This window comes from Camelus bactrianus, chromosome 6 (assembly GCF_048773025.1).
Source record: "Camelus bactrianus isolate YW-2024 breed Bactrian camel chromosome 6, ASM4877302v1, whole genome shotgun sequence".
Classification (NCBI taxonomy): domain Eukaryota; kingdom Metazoa; phylum Chordata; class Mammalia; order Artiodactyla; family Camelidae; genus Camelus; species Camelus bactrianus.
Genome location: NC_133544.1, coordinates 93510472 through 93529223, shown reverse-complemented (window position 1 = coordinate 93529223; position 18752 = coordinate 93510472). Strand labels below are relative to the sequence as shown.

The 18752-nt window shown below is 51.0% G+C and overlaps 1 protein-coding gene across 6 annotated transcripts in view; it reads right to left on the bottom strand.

The window, feature by feature from the left end:
• Positions 1 to 18752, bottom strand: part of DAPK2 (death associated protein kinase 2) — a 106567-nt gene continuing 87815 nt past the window's right edge. For 5 of the 6 annotated variants that reach the window (XM_074366359.1, XM_074366357.1, XM_074366356.1 and 2 more), the window contains 6 exons: positions 18040 to 18088; positions 17334 to 17360; positions 14612 to 14764; positions 13552 to 13597; positions 11040 to 12193; positions 2809 to 2898 (listed from right to left, as the gene is read on the bottom strand). In XM_074366359.1, the coding sequence (XP_074222460.1) occupies positions 11585 to 12193; positions 13552 to 13597; positions 14612 to 14764; positions 17334 to 17360; positions 18040 to 18088 (884 nt within the window). In that variant the 3' untranslated portion in view covers positions 2809 to 2898; positions 11040 to 11584. Of the gene's footprint in view, positions 235 to 2610; positions 2695 to 2808; positions 2899 to 11039; positions 12194 to 13551; positions 13598 to 14611; positions 14765 to 17333; positions 17361 to 18039; positions 18089 to 18752 lie in introns of those variants that run through there. The other variant, XM_074366361.1, reaches the window with a different exon arrangement.

Genomic DNA, 18752 nt, shown 5'->3' with positions numbered 1-18752 from the left:
AAATTCTTCTGAATCCTGCGTGCCCATCTCTCTTGCAAAGTGCTCGGGGATGGAGAATGCCTGCGTGCTGGTGACAGGCGGGGTCCAAGAGTCTGCAAAGACAGGAGCCCGGCTGGACCTGGGCCTCCCTGGTGGCCACCTGAGCCCCGCCAGTTAGGAGGTACTGCTCCTCCTCCGGGGGTGGAGGGCTTTCCTTTTGGTGATGTCCTCCTCTGTGTCACTATCACAATTCCTCTGGAAGAAAGGGAAAAAGAGAGACCAAGGGCAAGAGGGTCATGAGGTGCCAGGAATGGGGTCGTGCTGGGCAACCCGGGCAGAAGCGCCTGTCAGGGGCCTGTAAGCCAAGGGGATGGACCTAGAGGGGAAGCCTGTAGCTCTGCCCAGAGACCAGGGGTGGGCAGGATGGGGCGGGGAGGGACCTGAAATGGGACCTGCCTGGAGGTCTGCTTCCCAGGAGGAAGGAATGCAGGCAGAGCAGCTCAGGGGAAAGCAGGCACCAGGAGGGGCCAATTATAATAATAATGAAAGTCATGTCTGGTGTCCTTTGTGGCTGCCACACAATCTAGACCACCTGGATAGCTGTTCTGTGGACTGATGGGTCTCCTGAACTCAGCGCAGAGCCACAGGGACCACCCCACCAAGCTCTGAGGGCCGTGCTGTCTCCTCTGTCTGGCTTAGGCTGCACCTCTAGCCAGCCTTGCCGTGTTGTCTTTCCAGGGAAAAGGCTTCTGTGCTCTGATTTTATGAAAGAGAAAAAGAGCAAAGCACAGTCCAACAGCTTCTACGTGGCTAAGCCAGAGCAGAGGCAGCCACCCTGGTGGTCCCCATGCCTTTTCACTCAAGCCACACGGATCTAATCAAAGTATTAAAACTATTGAAAGAAGTACTGATTCAGAAAGCCTTGTGCAAGTCATAAAAAAAAAATCTGTTGTCAGATGTTCAATTTTAAGCTTCCTAAACAAAAGGACCTCTCTCATTTTTTTTTTTTAAGTCCCTTTGGGAAAACTGTATAATAGATTCCTGGGACCCATTCCTTTTTCACTTGTAGGGTGAGCCATTGAGCTGATGATGCTGAATGTCTGAGTAAAAAGAGGACAGTTTTAAATGTTTGCACAAGGATAAAAATTAGGAAAGAGTTTTACATTCTTTTCAATTACTCTCTGTTCCTCTTTCCTAATGGCCAGCAACTCAGCCTGAAAGGCATGCCAGCTGTCAGCCGTGTGCCTTCCCAGGGCCCTCTCTCCTTCTCCTAGCCTGCGCCAGCTGGAAATCCAAGGTCAAGATCAACTGTAGCCAAATACATCCTGGACCAAGCCCGGCCATAACAATAAAAATAACTCAAGCGCTGCTGAATAGCAACTTTTTAGCATGAGTCAGAGCCAGAAAATAAAAAAGTAAGCTAGGGAAAAGTCTGCTTGTCATTAATAGGGATTTTCAGAGGGAGCAAGTCCCAGTCCCCTTTTACAGCAGACGAGGAGGGCAGCCAGAGAAGGGACACAGCTTGGCCGAAGACACACAGTTGTTTTGGGCCTCTGGAGCCATAAATCCTCAAGTTCCAGACAAGAGCGAGAACCAAGAAGAGCTCAGGCTGGTGTGGGGTGCGCAGGGGCTGTGCCAGGCCCTGGGATGCAGCCTGAGTGCTGTGTGCCCTGCGGCTGCCCAGGGCTGCCAGCCCACCCACCTCACGCTGCTGCCATCTAGCCTCTTCCTGAGCTCAGGGAGTCACCTTCTGTTCCCACTCATCCTAGACACTCCGGGGGCCCTCACCACACTCAGTGAGCAGTGGGAGGGTCTGTCAGGGAGCCAGCTGCAATACTAACACCACATTCTGTAGCACTGGCACCAAATTTCAGAGTCTACAAGAGGATTTTAAACAATAATAGCTGCTAATACATACTGAGCGCTTAAAATGCCAGGCTCTAAGAATATGTCATCAGTTAATCCTCATGACTACCCTATGAAATAGGAACTATTATTTACCCCATTTTACAAATGATGACATTTTGGCACAGAGAGGTTAAGTAATTTCCTCAAGGTCACACAGCTCATAAGTGGCAGATTTGAATCGTGGCATTCTGGCTCCAGAGGCCATGCTCTTGATCATTATATTATAAGTCTCTCATTTTAAATGCACATAAAACTGCCCTAAGCTAATCAAATATAAGATATCACTTAAATGTTATTTTTATTGGTAAGCTAAGGCAAAACAGAATTAGGAAAATTGGGATAATGAATGTAAAGCTCTCTTTCTGAAGCAGATCTTTGGCCTGTCAGGAACTGATTTGGGATCGCCTATGGTAGTCTCATTATTCCACCACCATCCCTCACAGGCTACAAGTCCTTGGGGGGACACTGGGGCCGGGGAGTGGCAGCAGCAGTCCCTCTGAAGGCCCACCAGGAAAGGACTGGAGATCCTCCAGAGGCCTCTGCTGCCCTCTGGGAGCGCCCCCTCCCAGCACCACCCCAGTGGTCCCCCTGAACACCCAACTTCCGCTGATCACACAGTGCAGAGCTTGCTGGAAACAGTTAAGCCCATCTGCTCCCTCCCACCCCTGAGCTCCAGGCCACACCCAGAATTCCACCCAACCAGAGGGCACCACATTTACCCACCAGGTCTGCATCTGGCCTCAGGTGCACCTTCTTCATCAGGGAGCGGGTAAGGTGGTTGCACAAGGAGACGATGCTGAAAGAGAGCTGGGGAGGGGTGGGGAGAGGAGAGGAACCTCCAGGTGAGAAAGTGCACAAAGACCCTGAGGGGAACCTGGAGCCCACCTGGGCCGCTGCCCCCACCCTTAAACCCTGACCCACCTTCCACCTCCTGCGGACATACTGCTTCTTGAAGTTCTCCAGGTTGACCGCGGACTCCCTGCGCACCAGGGCTTGCTGGTGGTCCACAGGCTGGGAGACAAAGCAGAGCAGGGTGGCTGACACTGGGCTTCTGACGGCAGCCACCACCGCTGCAGAATCCCTGACCACACACCATCCTCACCCTGACCCTGGGACCTCCCTTCTCGGCAGGGCACGCAGAAGAATGCCGCACTGAGATGTCTCAGCTGTCCCGGAGATGCCCTTGGCGCCCTGAGCTATTATTACCACAGCCAGATGTGTACGCTGGCTGGGCTGGAGGCTAAACCCCCCGAAGAGGAAGAGCAGGAGGCAGGGCCTTCAGTCATGGGTCATTCTGGGGAAGAGTCATTGTACAGCAGTCTAGGATGACCACGGTGCACTGGGCTGATTCTGGGCTTAGCAAAAGGGATGCCCTATTGACAGGGCACTAATACTCCATTCAAAAATAAACTGAAGGAAATAGGGGCTTTGATGCGGGCCAAGAGGAAACAGGGTCATGCTCAGCTCAAATCCTGACTTCTCCAAGAAAACCTGACATGGCTTCTCTGAGCCTCAGTTTTCTCATCTGCAGTATGGGGATGATAAATAACATTGTGTCACAGGGTTGTTTAGGATTAAATGAATGTGGGATGTAAAGTGCTTCACTTAGAGCTGCTCAATAAATAGTAATAAATTACTGATAACCTGCCTTCCTTCTCCATTCCCTCCTTCTAAAAATAATTTTATTTGATTTTTTAAAATTGAAGTCCCAACAGTTACAACGTGTCAGTTTCTTGTGTGCAGCACACTGTCCCAGTCATGCATATACATATATATTCATTTTCATATTTTTTTCATTAAAGGTTATTACAAGATGTTGAGAATAGCTCCCTGTGCTATACAGCAGAAACTTTTTAAAATCTATTTTTATATATAACGGCTAACATTTGTAAATCTCAAACTCCCAAATTTATCTCTTCCCACCCCCTTTCCCCGGTAACTGTAAGATTGTTCACTATGTCTGTGAGTCTGTTTCTGTTTTGTAGATGAGTTCATAGTGTCTTTATTTCTCTTTTTTTAGATTCTACATATGAGCGATATTATATGGGATTTTTCTTTCTCTTTCTGGCTTTCTTCACTTAGAATGACAATCTTTAGGTCCATCCATGTTCCTGCAAATGGCGTTATTTTACCCTTCTTTATGGCTGAGTAGCATTCCATTGTATAAATATACCACATCTTCTTTATCCAGTCATCTGTTGATGGACATTTAGGTTGCTTCCATGTCTTGGCTATTGTAAATACTGCTGCTATGAACATTGGGGTGCAGGTGTCTTTTCAAACTAGAGATCCCTCCGGAACTTTACCCAGAAGTGGGATTGATGGATCATCATTTGATTTTTTAGCAGCTTTATTAAGATATAATTGATATACAAATAAACTGGACATATTGAATGAATGAATACAATGTGAGGAGTCCATTCCCTCATGAATTCCTGCCTCTTAGTAAAACAAGGTTTTCCTAGATTGAGAAATCCAGAGATGGGCTTCAGGGATTCTGTGAACCTCATGAAATGGGCTGCAAATCTTAGCACATACACTTGTATGTGAATGTTCATAGCAGCATTATTCATAATAGCTAAAAATTGGAAACAACCCAAATGTGCATCAGCTGATGAGTGAGCAACATGTGGTATAACCCGACAATGGAAAAACTGAATGGAAAACCCATTCATGAAAAGAATGAAGTACTGATAAATACTATAGCATGAATGAACCTTGAAAACAGCATACGAAATGAAAAAAGCCAGACACAAGAGGCCATGTAGTGTATGATTCTTTTTACATAAAATGTCCAGAACAGGCATAGAGACAGAGAATAGATTAGTAGTTGCCAGAGCTGGAGGGAAGGGAGGAAGGGGAATGACTGAGAAAGGGCATGAAGTTTTTTGGGGGGGTGATGAAAATGTCCTGGAATTATAGACAGTGATGATGGTTGCAGAACCTTGTGACTAAACTAAAAAGCACCAAATTGTACACTTTCAAATGGTGAATTTTATAGTATGTGAATTATACCTCAATTAAAAAAAATTTAGGGTATAGGTGCAGACATGTATTTCCTCTGAGAAGAGTCAACAGCTTCCATCGAGTCCCAAAGGACTCTGTGACCTCAAGAAAATGAACCTGCCAGGATGACCCGCGAGGTCCCAGCCAGCTCTATCTTTCTCTCTGCTCTGACAGCCTCCTCACAGCCTCCTCCTTTGGCACCTCAGTGACTGCGGAGTGAGATCGCACATTGATTCTTGATGCCGGTCTTGTCTCCTAACCACACTGCAAGCACACCTCCGTGCTTGTTTATTTTTCATCATGGCTTCAGGCAACAGGGGAAGCTGGTACATACAGCTGGCCCTCATGGCTCTGGACTTGACATCCTCGGGCAGGAGGCCCTTTCCATGTTCACCAGACCTCCCTCCTCCATGACCCCTTCCAAGGTAACTTCCAAGAAACAATGTCTCTCCCTCTCTCCCTGACATGACCAAAACACCCGTGTGCTCCTTGATTTTATAGAAGGCCTATCTCAGAGCCCTGCAGCGGAGTCATCCCACTAGCAGAAAACAACAGGAAGAATTTTCTTCATGTTTTTGTCATTGTTTCCTACCCCACCCCCTCCTGACCCAGAGCATGCAACAGTGGGTGCTCAAGAGTTGCTGGTTAAATAACAGTGGGTACTTAAGAATTGTCTGGTTAAATTCTCCGAGCTGCTGCTGAATCAAACTGAAACGCAGTCCCAAGACCTGGGACTTGCTCATTCCCGCCAGTGAGAGGCCCAGGCACCTGGATCAGCCCAGTTACGAGACCATGAAAGGGCATCGGGACACCACTACTCCCCACAGCTCTGCCTGGGAGGCAGCGAGATGTCATTCCGAGTCCAGGGGAGGTCAGGGAGCAGGGAGGAGAGGGCACGCAACTGTGACACGGAGAGGAGCCAGGGGCTAGGCGCCCTCCCAAACTGGGCACAGTGGTTTGGGCCAAAGAGTGCAGGAGGGGAGACAGGAGGGATAGGAGGAAGGCGGAGAGGAAAGAGAAAAGGATGAGGGCGCTGAGGGGACCATCAGGTCAGGCCCAGCTCTCCCAGCACTTTCCTTAACCGCCCCTCACCCCCTCCACAAGCCCAGCCCTGGGTCTAGGTCCCGCCTAGAAGAGACACTCAAAAGAGGGCAGAAGGCAACTAGTTGTGCTGAGCTTGCCTTTTCCTGGCATCAAAGCCTTCCGGTAGCTTCCCGGCCCGACAAGCTCACCAAGGACCCCAAGGTCTGTACCATCTGGGGCCTTCTCTGACCTGACTTCCTCCCACTCTCCTTCCTGTCCCCGTGGCTCTCACTGCATGGGGCCGCTTGCTGGTCCAGAAACCCAAGGTCTCAGGATCTTTGCCCTTGTTCTTTCTTCTATTTATTCTGTCACTTTGTTCAGGACTTTGCTCAAATGTCACCTCCTCAGGGAGGCCTTCCCCGGCCACCCTATGTAAAGTAGCACCCCAGCTGCCCTACACAACGCACTGTGCCTCCGCCCTGGTTCTTCACAGCACCTGTCTGGAATTACTTGTTTCTTGTTAATCCCCCTTCCCCATACCTCTCAGCAACCAGTATCTCCTTCCAAGGTGATTAGCACCCTGCCTCCCCAACCCACAGAACATTTCTACCTCTAACTGCATTAATGTCTGCAACTGACCTGTGGTCTAACCCTTGCAGGGGACACTCATGCACTTCACTTGGAGAGTTTGATAAGCTGGAATTAGGAGACTCTGGGAGCGAAGGGCCTCTTTTTGTTCAGCTACAAATTGGCACCCTTGCCAGGAGAGAGATGGCTAAACCCCATGGCTGGAAGGTCAACACTCAGGCTAGGGGGATCCCATCGGTGAGAATCCCACCTTCCAACTGCTTCAGCAGTGCCAGCGACTAAGCAGAGATGTCCAACTAAAATGCCACGTGGGACCATTCCCAGAGGGCGTTAACGGGAGGTAGTTACTTCCAGGGCCCTGTCTTGAATGCTACACAAAACAGCATGAACTCTGAGGAAGAGGCCACCGGCCTGTAAATCTGTCAGGCTGGCCTTTCCTCATCAGTGGACCTCGCTGGTTGCTAAGAGGCTCACTGAATGCTGACATTGTCATCTAGGCCCTGAAGTCAGAGAGATGTAAATTCTGCAGTGAAATCGATTCCCAGAAAGAACGTGGCACCAATGGTTTGCATTAAGTGGAGGGGGTGAGGGGCGATGGAGTCGTGTTCCACCTTCTCCTGACCCTCCCCTTTCTGCAAACAAACAGCGCCTGACTTCCAACCTTGTGGTCCCTCGACAATAACGAGAGTGTGGGCAATTTGCACCGGGCTCCTAGGAGTATATTTAGTGTCTCAGAAAAATGTCAGGAAGGGAGGAAAGAAGACAGAACGCTGTGGCTAAAGTCAGGTTTCATTTATGTACATGCAAGTGTCTTGGAAAAATTCCGTCGAGGTGAGCGACGTCAGCACTGACATCCACAGAGCAGGGGGATGAAGCAGCAGCCACCCTCTCAGGCAGAGACCCAGAACCCTGGCTTTACAGGAGAGGCACTCCCGAAGACTTTCTCTAAATACCTGGCCTCTGCTAGAAACCGCAAACAGATTACAGCTTCTCAGACCTCCATCTGTGTCACTTCTCCAGCCCCAACCTCCACTGAGAGCCACGGACACCTGAGCCCCCACTTCCCTCTCCTGCCCAGGTCAGTCACTCTGGGGGCCTCCTTCATCTCCCTCAGTGGAGTCTTTCTGGACGTGGCACCTCCACCTCTCCTTTTTGCTGGCTGGAGCCTGAGCGCTGCTGGCCTCATCTCCCTGTTTGCCCAGGAAAGGAGCATGTAAGGCTTATAGGTGTCCGAGTCTCTGCCTCCTTCTGTGTGCATGGGGACGGGGGAGAGCTGCAGAAAGGCTGTATTCCTGCAGGTTGTTCCTATGTCGAACAAGCCTATGGAAAGAGGTAGGTATGCCCCTTCCCTTGCCTGACCCGGCCTTACTTTTCTGAGTTAGGTCCTGACATATATACACTGTCACTTTTAATCTTCTCTCCAGGACCTTCAGTTTCCTGAGCAATTTTTCATCCTCAGGAGAAGCTTCAAAAGCTTTCCCTCCTGTACTGAAGACAAGAGACTTGAGAGCCATAACAACCAACCACATGTGTGGACCGTGTCTGGATCCCAGTTTGAACAAACCAACTATAACACGACACCCTTGAGGAAAGTTGGGGCTTGTGAGTTCGGAATGTGTGTCCAGGTGATAACAAGTAATTATTCCTGATTTTGTCAGGTGTGATAATGGCACAGTGGTCATAGTAAAAAGACACTCCTTATCAGAGATTCCTGCTGAAGAACTTATGAGTTAAGTTAGTGTGAAGTTTGCTTTAAAATATTTTGAATCTGGGTAATAGGTACATGGAATTCACACTGCCATTCTTTGGTGCAAGTTTTCAAAGTTTCCCATAACAAACCGTTAAAAACAAAACCCCTCCTTCTTTTAGATCTCTGTAATCTCTTTTTCTTTAATCTCCATTTAACACGTCCACGTTCCTGGCCCCAGTCTGGGCTCAGCCCCATCCCTCCAAATTCTCCCTGCACCTTCCCCACAAGGCTGCGGCTTGGAGGGGAGTGTCGTGGGGAAGAACTTCTCTGAGAACGTTTCTGCCCTCTGCCTCCCCTCTTACTCTTTCTCAATCAGAATTCATGTCTCTCCTGTTTTCTGGACTACCAGGTACCTGTTTTGTCACTCACCACGGCCTTCCCCACTTCCCGGTTGGTTGGGGCCCCATCTATCCCAGACAATGAGACTTTTATTCAGGGGTTGTCTCCACCTTATCTGTCACCTCCCTCCAGAGCCAGAGCACAACCACTGTTTGTTCAATGAACTGGCCATTTCTGCTCCTCAAATATGCCCATGGCTGGGTCTCTTCTCCAGGGCAAAGAATCTTCTCCAAAGAGTTTCACAGACAAAGGAGAAAAGGCCATTCAGTTCCACAGACATTTACAGAGGCCGACAGTGAGGTGGTAGCTGAGCACACAGCCACCACCCACGTGGGCCCATTTCGCTGAGTGATGGAGTGAGGCAGGAAGCGTCATCTTCATAATCACTTGTAGCAGAGGATGGGTGGTACGGGGAGGGGGTTCACGGAGGAGACTGTGGCTTTATTTACTCCTGCCATTATTACTCTGCTCTGTCCCTTCATTGCCAGCCCAGCCTGTGCATCTGCAGAATCACCAACTACTCATCATGTCCACCTTTCCCCATGCAAAGCTGTGCCCCGTGCTTCCGCCTCAGAGCAGGGACAGCTTGCTGCCCTCCCCAGGAGCCCACTCGCCAGCCTCCTTCGGAATCATTATGCAGGAGGATGTCATACACTCACCCTGCCCTCCCCAAGATGGCATTTACACAGAGCACAGAGACTGACCTTTCATTCAAGCCGAGTGAATGAAAAGATCCTCTGTGACGGCAGATGGGCCAGCCCAGAGAGCAGTGCCCTCCAGGCCTTCCCCAGTCTAGGTACCAAGGAAACACCCCATCCGGCCACCAGAGCCCCGCCCCGCCCTGTCCTTGATGTCACTGTTAGAGTGCCAGCAGGGGGGGAGCAGGCAGGAATCAAGCAGGTCCTCCGGCTGGGCAGTCCCCAGGCCTCCTTGGGCTCCCTGGGCACCAGGTTCTGATGCCAAAGGATGATGGGAGTTGGACCAGCCAGGTGACAGAAGAAGGTCACGATCTTCTCTGATTTCCCTGAAAGACTAGGGGGCATTTTTCACTTCACTTTGCTTTGTCTTTGGAAACTCTTAGTACAGAGAAGAGTCTGCTCATAAAACATCTAAACGACAAGTCATTACACAAGACTGGACAACAACACAGAAAAAATGACTCCATTCCTGTGAGGAAAACCACTGATGGTTCTGACCCAGCTCTGGGGCTGAATTGCCAGGTGACTCTAGACAAATCCTCTCCTGTAAAAAGCAGGGCACCTGGTGATTCACCTCTGAGGACCACCCAGTACAGACAGTATGTAGCTAATGCCAGGATTCTAAAGTAACTGCTTCTCCCTGGCTTTTCCCAGTCTCCCTAATTCAAATTATCATCAACACCCTACTCCTTTACTGCATTTTATTTTGACCTTCACAGGAAAGTTTGCCCTGAGTTGCTCAATTGGGGGCTTCCTTTTCTTAGGAAACCTGTTGACTTGGCCAAAGGGACCTTTAATCCTTGCAGCATCTTAAGCCAAATGAATACACCATGTCAAGCGACAGGGTAGGAAAGTTCTTGGAGAGATTGTAGACAGGTCGTTTGTATCAATTCTCCCAGACGGCGGGGCACAGGGGACAGGGCTTCGCCATCCTCTATTAATTCCAAGATGCACATTTTTGGATCTCTGAAATCAGGACTTATCTCCCAATCAATGACATCGTATCTTTACTGTCGGTCTGAAGTGAAGGCAGGTGTTCCAAGAGATGACCACACTGCTTCCGCCAGCCCTTGGGGCCACCCAGCCTCAGACCACTTGGCATTAGATTCTCTGCTTGAGGTTCTTTCGGATCCCACTGACCGTGCAAATGCAGAAAGCAAACTTGCATGAGGACCACAGACCTGGGGCTCCTATTCTCAGGTGAGGATTTCTCCATCCTTCTACCCAGTGTCAAGGTTGAGACACACATGTTCCCTTGCCTTCCCTCTCTGCCCGGTGGCTTCGTTTCTCATCTACTCTCTCAGTGAGGGTGTCCTAGCTTTGTGTGTGTGTGTGGGGGGGGCGTCCCCTATTGGACTTTCCATCTTGGGCTTTTTTTCTTTATTTTAAGGTCATAAAAAATGATACATCTTTTTGGGGGAGGGTATAGCTCAAGTGGTAGAGCGCATGCTTAGCATACACAAGGCCCTGGGTTCAATCCCCAGTACCTCCTCCAAAAATAAATAAATAAGTCAACCTAACTACCCTCCCCAAAATTGATACATCTTTTTAATATTAAGGTGGATTTTTACAGCAAAGCCTCACTCTTTCTTCCCATAATGACCTTATAGAATCGGGCATCCTGGGTTTCAGTTTCATCTGTATCAACTAGCAATGAATGACCCTGAGTAAGTCATTTTCGCTCTCTGAGTCAATTTCCTCATCAGTTACATGGACATAAAAGTAACAACAATAATAATACCACCTACCTTCCTGGCTCACCGAGTTCTCTCAAGGACCAATGACATAAATGCTTGTTAAGGGAAAAGTCCATGTAGATGAAAAGGAACATTTTCTCTGTGCATTTAAAGTCCCTCCTTCAGCAGCCAGAAAGCACCAAGCTGACTGACTCTTACCCCTAGCTAACTCAAACATTACCCAAGACCTGCAAATCCGTAAGGCGTAAGGCGGGAAGTGAGATGCGAACAAATCCATTATCACAAATCAATTATCAAGCATCTCCCCCAGGCCAGCCATCCTCCCTCTAGAGAAGGGTATGCTGAGGGGTATTCATTCTCAGTCGTTTTAACAGCTTCGCTGCCCTGCCAGCCACCCTCCCAGAAAACCAGGTTGCTGAGAGGAGGTGCAGGACGAATAACTAGCTAGCACTTCCGTGATTCTGGATTCTGTGAAGCAGGTGGAAGACTACACTACAGACACACACCCCTGCAGGATAATTCTAGTCGATGCCCCAGCAGTTGGCAACAGGTTTCAGCAAACCATCCAGGATGCATTACTGACTCGATTCTCGTGCTCAGAGCTTCAAGCTGGCCAAGACTTCCTCACTGCATGATCTGCTGAGCAGTTCCCCTGGGAAGTCCCCAGCGTCCCGGCGGAACACGGAGCCCAGGCTGTCCACGCTCCCACTCTCCAGCTGGAAGCTGCCCACCAGTTCCTGGAGCCACTGTAGGTCTGCCGAGAGCTCCTGCCTCAGAGCTTCAAACCGCACCTGCAGATGGTCCAATTTCCTGGCCACGCTTCCGAGGCCGTACCCTGTGGCCCGGATGTCCTCTCGCAGGAGCTTCTTCAAGGACTCCACTTTGCGGAACTCGTACCTGAGCTGGGACAGGTCGTGCCGGGCACTTTCGCTCTCTTCTCGGTACCAAGCCTCCTTCTCATTGTAGATGGAGACCAGGGTCTCCACATCGTCCTGGATGGTGTCGTGGGCCCCCGCCAAGGCACGGCACCCCTGGTCCACCCTAGCCACATCCTCCACCACTCGGGCAAAACGCTCAAAGTTGACGTAGGTGTTGTTGGGGGGCATGCTTGAGTGGCATTTGAGGGTATACTCTCTCAGGCGCTTGGTCTTCAGCTGGACGGGCTCTGCCTTCTGCTGTTCTGGGGTTCTGATCTCTCCTTTGGACTGGTGGGTGTTGAGACAGAAGGGCCAGAGTTAATTCGACGGCTGCTCCAAGGGCCGTCCAAGGTGCAGGCGGAAGGCACACGAGCAGCCTCTCTGCATGCGCGGCATGGGCCAGGCCACAGGAGGACAGGGTGGGATGAGCGCCCCCAAGGGCCGTAAGAAAGATTGAGGAGGACAAGGTGCTGCCGCACGCACACTTCAGGGCAGGGTGGTCTGCGGTCATTAGAGGGTCTCCACACGCATAGCATTTAGGGGTGCTGGCATAGACAAGCAGGCTAGAGCCAGGGTTCTGCAGGCATCCACTCAGAGGCAGAAGCACACAAGGCCATGGCTGATGGGGGAGGCTGGGGGCCTCTCTCCTTCAGGGCCAGGCAGCTCCCTGGGCCTCAGCAACACTCGGCACGTGAGCAGGGAGGCTGCCCACAAGACTCCTGAGCTCTGTGTTCTGGGCCCACCCAGAACCTGGAGTGCCCTTGGCCTTGCCCATCCTGCAACAAGCAGATGAACATGGCCCTCCCTGCTCTCCATCTCCCATCGGCCTCTGCCCCTTCTCATCTGCACCCTCGGATCATCCTCAGCTACCCCTCACTTAACAATTCCAGTGAACGAGAAGTCTGGTGACACCACTGGGAGCACGTATCTCATCAGTCAGCAGGACTAGGGCCGGAACCTGACTCCTCTCCTGACTCCCATGCTTCCAAAGTACTTTTCACTGGGACTTTACTGGGACTCGACGGCCAGGCCCTCTGAAAACCCAGCAGCCAGAAGCCCAGGTACAGAGCAGGTTAGGCGGGAAGTCGCTTTTGTGCCCCCACCCTCCCCAGCAAGAATGGAAGGAGCAGTGGCCTCTCTTCCCTGCCAGGCCTCCACCTCGTAGCCCACTCCCTGAGGTCTCCAGGTGCCGGGGGAAGCCAGTGACCGGTTTGAGTGTCATGCTTTACTCAGAGCCCCAGAAGTCAGAAAGAAGGGGCCCTGGTTACAAAGTTGAAGTTTTTAACTATCATCGGTCTTGCTCTACAACTGGGGAGTCCTGATTTCTGCTTTGACCATGATCGTGTTATGTCCTCCAACAAAGAACACTTTGTAAGAGGGGCCCAAAGAACAAGGATTTCAACTGAAGTTTGTGAAAGTTTCATTTCGTAAGTCACCTGAACCCGTGAAATAGAAACTTAAACCTGTAAATGTATTTCAGCAAGCCCAGACCCTTGGAAGCCTCCAACTAGCTTTCATGTGTGCCCGAGGGTCAGAGTTTCAAGAAAAGGCCTTTCTATGGGATTCCAGCATCTGGACGCCCCAGTCAGCCTTGACGACAGAGCAGGGAACTGCCTGCTCACTGCAACTCATCACCGTGCTCTTACCGTGATCCAGGGGTGACTGAGGGCCTCTTGGATCGTGAGCCGTTTCCTGCAAAGAGGATCAGAAAACAGTGATGACTCAGGAGAAGCTGAGAGCAATAGTCTCCATTCTTACTCTTCTTAGACCTGCCTTTGGCATTCTTTGACCACTGCCACCAAACTCGAATAATGCAGGATGCCGAGATGGATGGATAATTGGCTGCATTCCCTGCACTCCAGAGAAAGCGGTCCAGGCGGGACCCTTCAATGAAATGAGATCACAAACCCTCATGTCCAGTCCCAGAATTGAAGCACCCAGCACCACACTACAGGAGCGTCATAAATGCTCTCCATCGTGAAAGCTTTGGTGTCTGTTTTTCTATTTGTCTCCCAGGTCTCTTCTCTGCCCTTCCCTGCTCTGTACCCAGGTAAGGTGATCCCACCTAGCACTGCCCTTTGATGGGGAAATCAGGCCCCTGCATCTTAGAGGACCTCATTCTGACTCTCTCTGAAGCCTGTGGGACCAAGAGGACCTGGCCTTCTAGAGTCTGCAGACCTTACCCCAGCCTCATCCAGGCCATGCTCTGGGCACCCAGCACCCTACAACTCCCTGCCCCGTCGTCTTCTTTGATCCCAAAGCCCCAGGGCTTACACTGGGCTCTGAAGAACTGGTGAGACTAGCAGGTCTCCTATTCTCCCACTGTTCTGACCTCTCCCATCCTGAATTGGCTTGAAAACTCTGCCACTTTCCTTTTCAAATCCTCATTCCCGGGACCTTGGGGACAGACTGCAGAAGATAATGAGCCCTAGAGAAACTCAGGCTGCCTTAAAAACACACACACGCGCAAACACACACACACACAGAGTTTTTTGCACTCCAGCAGGCAAAGAAAGCAGAAAGACTTGAGCAAATAAGATGAATGCCAAGTGTCAGGCAGCCCACACTCCTCAGCACCTGCCCAGAGTAGACCACCATGGTCAGACGACATGGTGGCCGCAACAAGGACAGATGGACACGTCTTTGGGAGAGGTGGCAGGAGAGGGTCAGTACCTGGGAAGCCAGTGCCTCTGCCTGTCCCCTTACCGGGTCTCTTTAACCAGAAGCTTCCGAATGAAGTCCTTGGCTAGCTCGCTGGTCTGGCTGAAGAATTCCTCGTCAAAGTTGTAACTCACTGCTGTGATATTTGCCAGCGTTTCCTGCTTCGTGTCTCCGAGGAAAGGGGATGCTCCACTCAAGCTGAGCACAGAGAGAGGGGACAGGTTACTGTAGGAAAGTAGATGGAAGTAGGGGTGATGGGCTGGGGGAACCCTGACTTGTACTGTTGCATTAGGGTAGGAGGCTCTCCGCTCCCTGCTGCCCGCTCTGGGCGACAAGTCAGCAACCTTTTCAACTGAGTCTAATTCAGTACACATTATGGAGCTCCTAATAAGTGCCTGGCAAAGACAAACTGTGCCTTCAAGGGACTCGAAAGAGGAGGGGAGAGAAACACAGAGCCCCGGCTCTTCATAATCTCCAGCAGAACACAGACTAAAACAGAAGGCCAGACAAAGAACTGGGGGAGCACAGGACAGAGGGGAGGCCCAGTGCAGGCTTCGTGGGAGAGCTGTGTCCTGAAGAAGGAAGAGGTTGTCAGCCATCAGAGAAGGAGACGGAAGGTCTTCTGGGCCAAGGGAGCAGGCAAAGCCTGAGAGAAGCGGCAATAGTTGGGCCACAAGGGACTGGAAGTGTGTGTGAGGTTCTACTGCAGGGTCTGCCAAGGATGCGTTGTTCCAATGGTGACTCCTGAATCAACTGTCTTCTGACTCATATTCCAGATGTGCCACTGTCCCAGAAGTCCCTGGGCCCTAACCTCCCTCCACGCGCTCCCTGCCTTGATTAGTGACATCACTTCACAAACGTATCCAAGCTAGGAACACAGCAGTCACCTCTGACTCCTCCTGCCACTCCCTCACCACATCTAACTGGCCAAAAAGCCTTAAGGGTCCCATTTACTAAATATCTCTTACAGGTCACCCCTATCCCCACTGAAACTTTCCTGGCATAGTGAAAGCAAGGTACACTGGAAAAAATCTGTTATTTCAATCCTGGGTTTGAATCCCAGCTCTGCCCCTCATGTGTGAACCTCTGAATGGCAGTTTCCTCATCTGTAAACTGAAGAAAATAAAAGTCCCCACCTCACATGATTGTTGTGAATAAACCGATATTAGATGTTGAAGAAGAAATATATAGAGAATGTTCCGTGCAATCCTGGCCCGAACTAAGAGCTCAAGGATTGATGGCCATTATTACTGTCATTGTTAGAATGCACAGAACCCTCTATGACTCCCCATTCTCTACAGAATTGCATCTAAACTCCTGAGCAAGGCAGCAGAAGTTGGTCCCTACCACATGCTTGGTATATTTCACCACACTTGCCACTCTCGCTGTTCCTTCCTCAACCAGGACAGCCCTTCCTTCCCGTCCCACCTGGAGAGTGAACCTCACAGCCCAGCTCAAATCTCTCGGAGCTGCAGGCAAGCAGGGTGGACTCTCCGCCTGTAGTATCCTGAGTGCCTGGCACAGTGCCCACTATGGAGCAGGCAGTCATAACCTGTATGGAATTCAATGAACTAGAAGGTGGCTGTGTGCCTAAAGACACTGGAATTCCTTAATATTTCACTATGGAAACGAGAGTTCTGAAGATACCCAGGTTTCAAGAAGCAACGTCTGAATATTCCAGATCTAATCTGGAACTATATAGCAATGCCTCAAATTCTCTCTGCATCAAATTCCTCTAGGGCTTAAAAAAATACTGATGCTCAGACTACGCCCCTATTTTGTGATTCTGATTTCACAAATCTGAGGTGGGGTCTGGGACATGGTACATTTTAAAGGGTCTGATGTTCAGCCAGGGTTGAGACCCTCTGCCACAACTCTGGGGTTAGGGGGTGGTCTACCACATCGCACAGAGCTCCTAGTCCAAGGAGGAGTGGGCCTGCATCCCCTCTAGCTGTGGGCTGGCTCTTACCCAGGGTGCCATAAAAATAGCATTTTGCAGGGGTGCTGTGAGAGGAAACAGTTGGGAAGGACTGACGAAATGAATACCAACTAATCTGCCCTGTATGTGCCTGAGCAGCGCTGGGAAATTCGCACATCAGCTTATTTAACCCTCACAACACATCCGTGGCAGGAAGTTTGCGATTCCTATTTTTCTGATGAGGAAAACAGGCCCAGAGGCTAAGTCTCTGCCCCAGGCCAGGGAGATGGAAAGTGAAAGATCCAATCCCCGGTGTAGGAAATCTCTGCTTAAGCAACGTAATACTTCAGAGACAGGAAAGAGAGGCTCCGGGGGAAAGGAGAGAGAGAGAAGGTGAGAAGAAAAGGGGTCTTGGGAAAGGGAGGGGAAAAGGCAGAAAAGAAGAGGCGGGATCAGGAAGGGCATGGCAGCTTGAGGGCTGCCCCAAGGCTTCAGAGTAAAAACGGACAATCTCACAGGAAACCTCAGTCTGGGTCAGGCTGGGCGGTGGACCCCCAGCCACAGGAGGGATGCAGACACAGGCTGTGCAGGATGGAGGGCCACAGGCTGCTCTCCCGGGTTCCTGCCCAACCCCAAGCCCAAGGTCAACTGTACGAAATGGAACTGAGCTGAGAGCACTTCGCCTCAGGTTTGCTGTGTGGATCTGACGTATCTGGTCATGGTGGGCACTCAGGAAATGTCGGTCGGTCTGTCTGTCTGTCTGTCTGTCTGCCTGCCCCTCTCCCATCCCTCCCGCTTCCCCCGGATCTGAGCTGGGTAGGATCAGCGCCCGGGATCAGTAATACTTACAGGATGTAGGTGATGACGCCAATGCTCCTGTAAGACAAAGAACAGCCAAGTCAGGGCCGTCAGGCTCTCATCCCAGACCAGCGAGGGACTCCCCACATGGTTCTCAGGGCCCCTTCACGGCAGCCCCCGAAGCCATCTCGACGCCGCTCCCCACCCCACCCCGCCCCTCAGCAGCAGCCGAGGCCTTGTTCAGAGTCATCAAGCTCTGGACACTGCGTCCGAGGACCCGAGTTCAAGATCAGATGCCTGCACTTGCAGGCTGCCGTGATCACCTCTGGGTCTCTCTCTCCTCATTAAGTGAGGATAATGTTAACTACCTCATAGGACAGCTGAGGGCATTTTAGAAAATTAAGTCACCAAGGTGCTCAGACAACTGTCAAGCACTTTTCAAACAAAACGAGTCCCATCTGGGCAGAGACTCAATCACTGCGGTCTCCCCAGGCCCAGCGTGGAGCCTGGGACGTAAGAGGCTCCCAGGGATCACTACTTGGTTGACTGACGGAATGAACTATTGTCACTACTAGCCTCATCACGCCTGCACCGCCAGCCTCACCTCGCCCCTTGTCCTCTGCCTCGGCCGTGCTCTGACTGGCCTGGAGGAGCCAGAGGCTCTGGAAGGTGAGTGTGGAGAAAGAGATTTCCATGGTCAAGGGAGACGCCGGACGGAGCCAGGCTCTGGGCCACCTGGCTGGCCTGTACAACTTACCACATGTCAGCCTCCAGTCCCAGGGGCTCATAGTTCACAATTTCTGGAGCTGAAAGAAGCCATATTGAAGATTCAGCAGGAGTATGAAAATGAGAAGAGATGATTATAGGGAATTTTAGGGAATTTGGTGCCAAATGTCTCCATCCTGAATCCTCACTAAGGAAAATCTGGGAGGCGGATGGAGATAATCTGGGCCTAAGGATTTTGAGGAAGGAAGTTGCCTGTTACCCCGGCAGAAAACCTTCTTTCACAAAGAGGCTGGAGAGTGTAGAAGGGGGAAAACAAACAGGGACGCCTCGAAAAGGAAGAGGAGGGTGAGGAGAGGAAGATGCTGGAAGGGGCACCGGGGAGAGCGGCAAAGCCTGCTATGGAACACTCTGCTGGAAGGGGATGGAGGGGGAAAGAAGGCAGAGAGGGAACCCACTTGGCTCTGAGTCTGTCTGAAAGAGGGCACCGCCCACCCGAGGGGCAGGAGAGCATTCTGGTGGCCGCGGAGGGGATGAGCCTGTGATGAGCATGTGATGCCCAAGGGGCAGCCAAAGGAAGATGTCCAGGAAAGCTGGGTGTCGGGGGTGGGGTGGGGTGGGGTGGGCCAGAGCCATTACATGTCACTGCACAGGTGGAAACATGAGCCATGCGAAAGCTGCCATGACCAGGAGAAGGTGCAGAGTCGAGGAAAGAAGACTCTACCTGGGAGAGGAGAGGACAAAATG